Consider the following 11,927-nt stretch of genomic DNA (forward strand, 5'->3'; position numbering starts at 1 on the left):
AATGTAAATGTTTCAATTAAATTTTGTGAATAAATCTGGTACTTTTAAAATGTAAATGTCACTTGACAGACAGAGGACTATGCAGAAGACATCAGTGAGCAAATCAAGGCAAAAACTAGTGTAACTGTTTTCTAGTTATCTTTATCAAGTTATCTTTTCATTCATTTTCTTTTAGACTTAGTCCCTTTATTAATCTGGGGTCGCCACAGCAGAATGAACCACCAACTTATCCAGCATATGTTTTAAGCAGCGGATGCTTTTCCAGCTGCAAACCCATCACCGGGAAACACCCATACTCTTATTCACATACACTACGGACAATTTTAGCTTACCCAATTTGCCTGTACCACATGTCTTTGGACTTGTGGGGCAAACAGGAGCACTTAGAGAAAACCCACGCAAACATGGTAAGAACATGCAAACTCCACACAGAAATGCCAACTGTTCCAGCCGAGGCTCGAACCAGAAACATTCTTGCTGTGAGGTGACAGCACTACTGTGCCAACGCATTACCCTCTTTACAATTTATTTAATGAATTTGGAAATTACCCATGTAAATTATATTTACATCCAGCCGACTAGCCTCAATCAAGTTTGGCATTTGGCTCTTCATAATGAAAAGTTTGGGCACCCCTGCTTTAAAGAATCCAATCCACCTTATTAGCATTCCTTTAAAAATGTATGGCTTTTGTTATGGCAATCACAAAATTTAACTGATTTTGTTGTTACTTTGGCATCCTGGTAACCTTAATTTGGCAATAACCAAACTGTTTGCAATAGTTTCCTTTGATTGTCAGATTGTGGCTACTTTATACCGTAGTAGAAAAAAAAACACACCAGTCTAGTTCAGTCTCCTTCTGTAGGCCTTTCTGTGTGACTCCAATCAGATCTTCCTCCAATTGCAAGAGTCGAGCCGTGCTCTCCTCCATTCTCCTTTTCACCTCCTCTCTCTCCTCCTGCAAGCTCTGTGCAGACAGCTGTAACTCCTGCATACATCCACACAAATGCATATAAACCATATAATCTTATTCTCTTGCTCACAAGCATGCTGTCTTTCCAGCTGCTGCAGAAATGATGGGAGTGTTCTGCAGAGTAAACTGTTGGCTCCGACTGACGGTTGTGTGTGGTCTTTGAGAATCTGCAAACATGACTAATGGTTGCGCAGGTCTCCAAATCCCACTGCAGTCTCTTCTGCAGTACCATTTCATGTGCACAATTTTTAGGATTATTTTAGCAGCACATAAAACAACATATAAAAGTATGGTCATAAAATTAACAGCCAGAAATGGGTGTGCTTGTTTTCATCTTTAAAACCAGCTCTGCCTCACAGCTGATGTCTTTATACTCTCCATATAAAAGGCAACAAATGGAAACGATGCTGATGATTGTCATGTCTTTAAATGTGTGCAATTATTATTATAATTATAAGTTATGTATTTTTATGTCTGAAGTATGAAGACTCTCACTAGGGGGTGCTGACATCCTCTGAAAAATTACATCCTGAATCCATTTAGTATAAATACTAAATTTTTAACCCCTTCAATAAAACAAAAATATATATCAAAATGAATAAATAAATTATTGAACATTTTTAATAAATATTTTAGTCACCAAACATATTTAGAATAAATAATTTAGGATATTTATTTTACATGTTTAGGATAATACAATTAAATTAAGCAAAATATTGCAAAAATAATTACAACCAACAAAATAAATTTTTTAAAATAAATCTATTCAATTACCCTCAACTGAGTGTCCACATTTGGTTGTTGACCGAAGGAGATCTTTTGCATAAATTTTTTGTTTGTTTGTTTTTTTGTTTCACCCTGGGAAATGCATCACCCATGACCTTATTTTGTTTATTATGCCCATAGTTGTTTTCCCCTAGACTTAATAATACCAGAGGCGTAATAATTGGGGGCTCGTCCGGAATAGAGTGGCGTAATGTTCTCAGTTTGGTGTGTACTCAGCATTAGTGTTTATTATGTTCCCTCAAGTATTGGAATTTTTATGATAATGTGTGGACATTTATTTTTATTTCCCTTGAAAAATGTTAAATTACACAGATTGAAGTATTTTGTAAAACTGCAGAATGCATTTTGGTGGCATTAAACGAAACTGATATATTTATTAAAATATAATTTTTTTTATCATTGAACATATTTAGAAATTGAAAGATAATAAAGTTAAAATCAAGCAAAATATTGCAAAAAAAATTAACAATCTACAAAATTTCAAAAATTTTTAATTTTTTTTTGCTTCTCTTGATTTTTTTCTCTTTTTAAAATTTGGATTAAATATTTTTTCTATAACATAAATATGGGTGTACTAGTTTTTGGACCATTATCTTAAGTTATTTTGTTAGATAAGCTCCAAATTTGGCTTCAGAACTGACTAATGTAAAGTATATGCTGTAAAGTAAAGTATACACACACAACCTGCAATCCCTCTCCTCTATTTACATTATGTCCTGTTGTTCCTCTTTTTCACATCTCACCTGCACATCCTTCCTGAGCTGAGCACTGCTCTCTCGCTCCTGCTCATATTCTTTCTCTAGTCTGTTCTTCTCATCGATCAGCTCATCTCTTTCCTTCTGAAGTAGGTCCAGGTTTTCCAAAAGCTCTTTCTTTTCCTGTTGAATTTGCTCCATCTTTTGCTAAAAAACAAAAACAGAGTGATATGCCCGAGATGTGAAAACCAAATATAAATTTGACATGAAATAGGACTAGTATCAATTCATGTCCTGATTTAATACTGATTTGTAAGATTATTGAAAAATTCTTGATCTGATCCTCAATATTCTTTATATTTAAAGATAAAATTTTTAATGCTATTGATTTTTCAAAAAAATATCAGTTTTATTTAAGGTACATATTTGTACATTAACATTTACATTAAAACACATTCCAACCTCTCAGAGTATTATACTTTAAGTAATCTAACCCTAACCCACACATACATACACACAACACATCACACCACTTAAAAATTCTTTACTGAATTCATAAGGTATGAATTCAAGATAAATATTGATATTTGCTTTATGCTATAAAAGGCTAATAGCACTTCTTCCAAATTTGACAAAAACAAGTAAAAAAATGTCAAATATTTTTTTACATAAATGTTAATATTTGCTTTAGTCTATGAATGTCTGATAATATTTATTCTGAATTTTACACACATACACTCACACACACAGACAAAATGTATTTTATAGTATTTGTAAACATATATTTATATATATAAACATATAACAAATCAAATACTTTAGTTGTAAAGAAAAATCTGGTTTATTCCATCCAAATATTGATTTAAAGCCCCCCTGAACCGGAAGCTGTGATTGTTATTCTTTTCGTATTGTGACAGAATTTTAAATGAGCAAACTGTGGGCGTGGCTTGTTTTTTCTACTGCGGGTTGAATGGATGTAGTCAAAATAGGCGTTTCATTCAGAAAGATCGGGAAAGGAATTTTAGAAGAGGTTTTACAACCTGCCAGACTCCTCCTGCTCACCATTCTGTTTGTTGTCAAAACTGACAGTTAAAGCAGCGTTATCCACGCCCATTACCTCAAAATCATGCAATCTGATCATTTAACCTAAAACAAACATCTCATGCACAGATAAATTATTCACCATAAAACTAAATCAAATGGTTAGTTTTGATTCCTTGGGTACTTTAACTCTTCTGAAGCTAAAACATTGTTATTGTGTTGTCTGAAATTAGATATAAACATGTCGGAAAATATTGTCATGACAACAAATTTGAAACATTTCTTTTACACAATCATTTCATTTCATTTTCATTTAGTCATTTAGCAGACGCTTTTATCCAAAGCGACTTACAAATGAGGACAAGGAAGCAATTTACACAACTAAGAGCAACAATGAATAAGTGCTATAGGCAAGTTTCAGGTCTGTATAGTCTAAGAAGGGAAGTATTAGTAATATTAGTGTTTTTTTTTTTTTTTGGTACAGTTAGTGTGATATTCAGAGAGGCAATTGCAGATTAGGAAATGTAGTGGAGACTAAATAGTTGAGTTTTTAGTCGTTTCTTGAAAGTAGCGAGTGACTCTGCTGTTCTGATGCAGTTAGGGAGTTCATTCCACCAACTGGGCAGATTGACAATAAAACTACCCAAACGCACAACTGTAACTAAATCCTGAGAAGCTGGTAATGTTCAAGTGGACTCTTTATTATTTACATACCTGTACCCACACACACACACACGCACCCACGCACGCACGCACACACACACACATACGCACACACACATTCGCACACACATCGATTCCAAATGGATTGATTGCATTCAACATGCATTTTTTAAAATATATAAACGCCTTTTTAAAAGCCATAATGATATTTTTATTTTATTTATATGAATGCCATTAACGGTGTATTATTCACTTATACTTAATTTGATCTTATACACAGATAGTGTCTCAAAATATTTACAGTACTTTCAGTTCATATATAACTGCCATCTCTGTTCATTCGAATACTCAGCAAGACAGGTATTACAACACATAAGCACATGTTTGACTGTTCAAGTTGGAATGATGCGCAAAGGTGAAGTGAGTACAGCACAACACGTGCCAGAAACAGTGGGTGGATACACTGCATGGATTCTATGGGTGTGTTTTTAATAAAAAAGTTACAGAGAAAAAAATTTAAAGACATGAGCATATACCGCCTCTTACATCACTTCCAAATTCTCTGGAATATCTACCTTATTTTCCAAGCACAGGGCATGGCCAATGGAACTTAAAAGTGAACCTAGACTACAAAAGTTACAAGGGTCTGTTAATAAATACAATGAATAAACTCTCTACTGATGTGTGATTTGTTAAGATAATTAGGCCGAGATACAACTATTTTGCAAATTTGTAATCAGACAGTGTAAAAACGTCAAAATATTGAGAAAATTGGCTTTAAAATGAAATTCTTAGCATAGTGCGTTACAAATCGAAAATTAAGTATTTATACGGTAGGATATTTGCAAAATATATTTATGGAACATGATCTTTACTTGATATTCTAATAATTTTTGACATAAAAGTATCATAAAATTAATCATTTTGATCCAAACACTGTAATCAAACACTGTTTTGTAGTCCAAAGTTGCAAATGAGCCAAGACTTCCATTATTATTCAACTTCATTGACCTTTAGCAACATAAAACAGCTGGTTATGGTGCTTGTTGTTGCAAACTGGTATTTTCTATACATCATACCCTTTTTAATTTCACATATTGTCATAAGTACAATGGTTTGTCGTACGGGTTGCTTCACCGTTTACTGCCATTTGTTATTCCTAGTCATTTTCCCATGGCGGCATATGAATCTGAATTTTGCATTGCAAAATAAGGTAAACAGAAAATGGAAAAGTATCAATTCACAGCTTTTGAGAATCAATACAGAATCTAACACTCAAAAATAAAAAAAGATTATTCAAAAGAACTGTTGTTTTGTTTGACCCTATAGTTAACCAAATCTTCTCACCTCCAGGTAACTTGCTTTGGTGGTGACCACCAGAATATCAGATCCACCTTCATCCTCCATTGTCAGCAGTTCCTCCTCTGTGGGGCTGTTGGCGCGGAACTGGAATGGAGTGCTGGCCCCACGGATCTCTCCCTTATGTGTCACATAGCAGAACTGGTAGAACTCACCATCATCATTAGGGACGTAGTAACCTGCAAGTACCCCAGAATCAGCACCAGGTATAGATAAAATCTGTCATTAAATCTTAAAATGCATTATAACAAACCAATTTGTTATTCCCACTGATATTAAAGTAAATGACCCTTAATGAACGATTGGACATAGCCTGAAGCCCATCATTTACATAATAAATTTACAGTTCCACAGCAGCTTTATAATAAACTGCTGTCCATTTACTTTCTTAATTACAGTCAGGAATGCGGAATCCTGCCACAACAACCCTATAATCCCTCACAAAGATTCCAGTATGTGACCTGAACCACTCCAGTAAAACTGGCCCATCAACACTTCAGCCTTCTAATAGGAGGCCTCAGTGTTTCCTATTTTATTGCATCCGTCACTACATATTAAAAGCCCTAAATGCACCTTTGAGGGGCTTTCACTCTGGCACGATATTCACTGTTGAATAAAACCCCATTTTTAACAGTGTTTTACCTTGGAAGACCACAGATCTGTTGATTGCGGTTCCCTCAGTGTAGTTGTCAGGAAGAGGTGACCACAGGAATGTGTAGTAGTCACGAGCGGTGCTCCATCCAACCTGTCAAAAGCATTGAGATTTTCAAAACTTCGAGCTAAAGCCATTTTTGTCATGTTGAAACACTTTCTCCTTTCCTAAATTGGCTTAAGCAGGGAGGAAACACGTTTTCCAGTTGGTGGCACCACAGAAATAATTCAGATTCAGTTGCGATCCAATAAACATTATGCCTGCCACAATTACGTCACTTACCAACATACTTGTGTACAGCTTTCTCACTTTCAATCTGTTCACAAACAACCCAAGGCATTGAGGTGTTACTGTTACCATGTTAAAAGAAATGCTAAAAATGCTAAAAACAATGTGATGTGTGTGCACGAGTGGCTTTTTGCATGCATGCGTGTGTGTCTGGGAAATAAAACAAAGCTGTTTGACATTTTTATCATATTGTTTGTCATATTTATAAGTGTGGTCAGAGTATTTGTGTTTTGTGGCTCTTTTGCTGTGGCAGACGGCAAGCTACTTGGAAATAACTTAAATAATTTGGCAAAGTGACATGGAACTGCAACATGTACAAGACTTGTAAGACTTTACAGCCGTGTAGTTACTGAAAAAGAATCTTCAACATCTCGAAACATCTGTCAACCAATTAGAATGAAGCATTTGACAGGACTTTGGAACAAGATGGTATCTAAATCCTTACTGTTTTAAACAAGGAATGATCCAGTCTAAAAATTACTTTGATTAAATAATAGATGTAAAAACGGGTCAGCGTGTTCTAGGCATGGGCCGGTGTAAGATTCTGAAGGTATGATAACCTTAGTTAGTTAGTTAGTTAGTTAGTTAGTTAGTTAGTATAACTTTATTTGTCACCGTAGGGAAATTTCGTTTGCAGCATACATTCACAGACATCTGACGTTTCACATTTGGCATTTATATAAATAAATCATTTCAAAAACATGGTACCTCTACATAAATATCCAGACTACAAGCCATCAGCTGCTACTGAGAGAGGAATTTAAAAACTTAATTGCTTGAGGTATTAATGATAATTTAATCCTATTTCTTACGCATCAGGAAACACAATATTGACGACCTGATGGTAAAAGTTGGAAGGTGTATGATAAAGGATGTCTTTCAGTATTGACAATCATGACAGCCTCATTTACTCATTGCTCTTTCTTTGTAAATACTATCAATACTCTTCATTTCACTTTCAACAACTTACTGGCTGTTGTTACCACCTTCCCCAGTGAGCTCTTCTGGAACCAACATTGGTTAAAAACATCACGGTTTCACTGAATTGTGATTTACTACTCTAAAACATGCTCTTTTTGAATGTCTGGGTAAAAAACAACTCTTCCCTATAGAACACAACATTATTTGAAAAAAAATATTTTGGCACGTCAGGGTGAACAATTAAAATAAATCATTGACTTCTGCTATCTTAATTAGTTTCAAAAACAAATTTCTAGAATATTGAAAAGTCTTAGAACATCTTTTTTGCATATACTGTAAAGTAAGCCATTGCACTGTTCATCATGCTTTGATGTTGGCGTATAAGCGATTTGTTTTTCAGATGTTTGCTGAATCGATTCGTGGGCTGACCAGTAGTTTTTGATGTAGAGATACTGTTGATCTAAAAAAATAAATAAATAAATAAAATAGTTGTAAAAAACATTAAAAAAAAACACCCACAAAACTTACATTTACCATAGAAATGATAAAAACGGGTTTTCAAACCTCAGTATACCTTGAAACCAGTTATTATTATAAGCCTAGTGTGTGTACAACCTGAGGAATCTTTAAGCAGGTGCTTGATCAAATTTAAGTAAGTAATAAGCAAATAATACCAGCACACTGCCACTGCTTCGCTTTAACAAAACTATTTCGACCAACATGGTCTTCATTGGGTCACACAGGCAATACAAGAAATCCTTTTTAACCCCACCACACCTGAAGCCAACTAGGATTATTATTGGTTTCAGGTGTGATATGGTTAAAACGATATATCTAAGGTTTTTTTTGTATTGCCGATGTGACCTGATGAAGACCATGTAGGTCAAAATGTTGTGAGGGAGTGACGCAGTGGCACAGTGGGTAGCGATGTCATCTCCCAGCAAGAAGGCCGCTGGTTTGATCCTCGACTGAGTCAGCTGGGATTTCTGTGTGGAGTTTGTATGTTCTCCCTGTTGGTTTCCTCCACAAGTCCAAAGACATGCAGTACAGGTGATTTGGATAAGCTAAATTGGCCATAAGTCAATTCCCAGCGAAGGGTTGCAGCTGGAAGGCTATCGGCTGCATAAAACATACGCTGGATAAGTTGGAGGTTCATTCTGTGGTAAGCCCTGATTATTAAATGAACTAAGCCAAAAATTAATGAATAAATTATAGTATCAGATTTTGGTTTGTTTATTAAATTCTGGATATTAAAATTATTAAATATACAATAGAACTAAATGAGGAGTTTATAGCAAAGTGTCAAATTAAAAAATATAATTAATGAATAAATAAATATATTACAGAAATAAACTTATAATTGACATAGAATACTATGAGTGTGCATCAAAATACATTTACAGGTCATTTTCAGATACATACATATACATATAGCATATTAAATTCAAGTAAAATATCAACTTTTATGTTTTATGGCGCAGTAGGTAGTGCTGTCGCCTCACAGCAAGAAGGTCGCTGGGTTGCTGGTTCGAACTTCGGCTCAGTTGGCGTTCCTGAGTGGAGTTTGCATGTTCTCTCTGCCTTCGCGTGGGTTTCCTCCGGGTGCTCCGGTTTCCCCCACAGTCCAAAGACATGCGGTACAGGTAAACTGGGTAGGCTAAATTGTCCATAGTGTATGAGTGTGTGTGTGTGTGTGAATGTGTGTGTGGATGTTTCCCAGAGATGGGTTGTGACTGGATAGCCATCCGCTGTGTAAAATGTTGCTGGATAAGTTGGCGGTTCATTCCGCAGTGGTGGATTAATAAAGGGACCAGATATTTTAACATACCAAAATCTTCTGTAAATAATGATTAAACTAATTTCTGAACTTTACAAAATAGTTTTTTTTATAATATATATATATATATATATATATATATATATATATATATATATATATATATATATATATATATATATACATATATATATATATACATTTAAGTAATATCAGCACCCGTATAGCCTCTTTACCCTTTGTGTATTACTCCGCCCACATACAGCCAGCAAAAAGCAGACACTACAGATCTAAAGTTTAAGGGCCTACTCACACTATGCCATCCGTACCGTGCCCAGGCCCGTTTCCAGGATCGTTTGAGAAGTGTGAGTGCGCTGAATCGGGCTCAAGCACGGTTCACTTGGCCGGCCCTGGCCCGGTTGGAAGAGGTGTGCCTGAGCGCGGTTCACTTGGGCTTTGGCGCGGTACGCTTATGTGTGAGTGCAAAACGCGCCAAAGTCTGAAACTGAAAGCGAGACGTGACTTTTAAGGGACTGTTTCATATGGATTTATTAATCATTCTTACTATTCAGTGAACGCAAACTGCCGTAGTTTATTAAAGACGCAAACTCCTCACTTCACGACAGCTGCGCGCCTTCAGCAGACCTCCTCATTCCTGCAGCACGAGGGCTTAATGATTGTTAATGAGGCGGATCTGTTAGGCGAAATATCTGACTGCGTGTCCCTGCATCCCTAAGGACTGTTTGGCAAAATATTTGACGGCAAATTAAACGACTGAAATAGAGAAATCTCCACTGTGCTGCTGAGTGAGAGAGCGCTTCTCACTGAACAGCCCAGCAGCGATGACGTAAGCGTGCCGAAGCCCGTTTGTGGTGTGAGCGCGGGCCGTCGGGGGAGACGGGAGTGGGGACAAGCGTGCTTTGGCCCGGTTCGAGGCAACTGTACCTAGTGTGAGTACGGCCTCAAAGATACTTGCTCAGCTGTTTAACTGTCAGCTTATGATTTGAATCCAACGCAGAAGAAAGTAGTTCCTCATACAAAAGGGTTTTTGAGACTCTTCATGTTTGATTTAGTTTTTATATACACAATTATGCCATCGAACTATCGCAGCATTGCGATATGGCTGTATATCAGCACTGGTTGGGGCACTAAGGCAGAAGGCCACACACGCACGCCTCCCACCAGTGCCGATATACAGCCATATCGCACTGCTACTCGTGTGATATTGCTCATGTATGTGTGTGTGTTTATATATATATATATATATATATATATATATATATATATATATATATATATATATATATATATATATATATATATATATATATATATATATATATACATATATATATGAATAAAATAAAAATGCCGTCACGGTGGTAACATTATTCCCTTACAGCAATAAAGTCTCTCGTTTGAGTCTTGGCTGGGTCAGTTGCCATTTTTGTGTGGAGTTTGCATGTTCTCCCTGTGTTCATGTGGGTTTCCTCTGGGTGCTCCGGTTTCCTCCACAGTTCAAAGAAATGTGGTATAGGTGAATACGGTACGCTTATTTGTTCATAGTGTATGTGTGTAAATGAGAGTGTTTGGATGTTTCCCAGTGATGGGTTGCAGCTAAAAGGGCATCTGCTGCGTAAAACATATGCTGGATATGTTGTAGGTTCATTCTGCCGTGGAGACCCCAGATTAATAAAGGGGGTAAGCTGAAAAGAAAATGAATGAATGAAATAAAACTGGAACAAATAGTATATCGTAGCAAAATTAAAACTCGTTTACCCACATGCCTCCAAAGTGAAAACACATTTCAAACTAAACAACTCCAACATACACTAATAGCAAGACGGTAAACGATTCGTCAGGATGTTGTGGTCTTGACCATTGGCTGATTCACATCATGCTGCAAAATCTTTGACGCTTTTTGCATTTTCCTCATCTCCATGGCATGCGGACTAGTAGAAAGCCTTTGAGACGAGAGCATAAAAACATGGACTCGGCTGCGTTTTACGGGGGCAAGTGAAACTCAGCCTGTCTGCCATGTGTTTCTCGCCAAAGCCTCGTGAATATGTTCGGTTGAGGGAGCGTGGCTACAACTCAGCCTTAACAGGAAGAAGAAAATAGGTGAAAATTTTATACATACTTCAGAATGGAAACCAAAATGTAATTATATGAATTTTATGTGTTGTTAACTGATGGTTGATGAGGGGGAGTACAGAAAATACATCCATAATTTCAGCCCGCTGTCATAAAACTGTCAAACAAAATCAGACTCACATCGGGCTGGCTGTGTTTGTGAACATGCAAACGCACAAGCCTTGTACCTGCTACTGAAATCTATGTGGGGACTCCTGGAAGTAACGGACAGGCAAACTCACTGCAGCTCTGTCATGTCAGAAAGCTCTCTGGCTTGTTTGCTCAAACTATACGGCTGTCCTCTATGTCCACAATAACATTAGTGTTGCAGAAATCCCCTGATTGTACAAAAAAAGTTGCCTGAGGTGCTGGAGCTGTAAAGAGCAGGAAGCCATTAAAGGCATGGCCCATACGGAGCGTCATTACTGCCTGGACTAAACTCCACTCATTAGAGACGTTTGGGGTGAAAGAGGGCGAAAATTAAGCCCCTGTGTGTCTCTCATTTAGGTTTTGCGGAGGGAAAGGAAACCAAGGGGAGAAAAGATGGATGTGAATGAGAACAGCATGAGAAAATACACACAAACATGTCAGAATCAGAGAAGCTAGAGTTGCGTGTCAGAATAATCTGTAATGCATAAATA

The 11,927-nt window shown here is 36.7% G+C and overlaps 1 protein-coding gene across 36 annotated transcripts in view; it reads right to left on the reverse strand.

The window, feature by feature from the left end:
• Positions 1–11,927, reverse strand: part of tax1bp1b (Tax1 (human T-cell leukemia virus type I) binding protein 1b) — a 350,945-nt gene that overhangs the window by 316,079 nt on the left and 22,939 nt on the right. For all 36 annotated transcript variants that reach the window (XM_087285234.1, XM_087285233.1, NM_001430974.1 and 33 more), the window contains 4 exon segments: positions 6,158–6,260; positions 5,504–5,694; positions 2,501–2,659; positions 838–986 (listed from right to left, as the gene is read on the reverse strand). In XM_087285234.1, coding sequence (XP_087141360.1) covers positions 838–986; positions 2,501–2,659; positions 5,504–5,694; positions 6,158–6,260 — 602 coding nt within the window.

The sequence above is a fragment of the Danio rerio genome, chromosome 16 (genome assembly GCF_052040795.2).
Source record: "Danio rerio strain M-AB ecotype USA chromosome 16, GRCz13ab, whole genome shotgun sequence".
In the NCBI taxonomy this organism is placed as follows: Eukaryota; Metazoa; Chordata; class Actinopteri; order Cypriniformes; family Danionidae; genus Danio; species Danio rerio.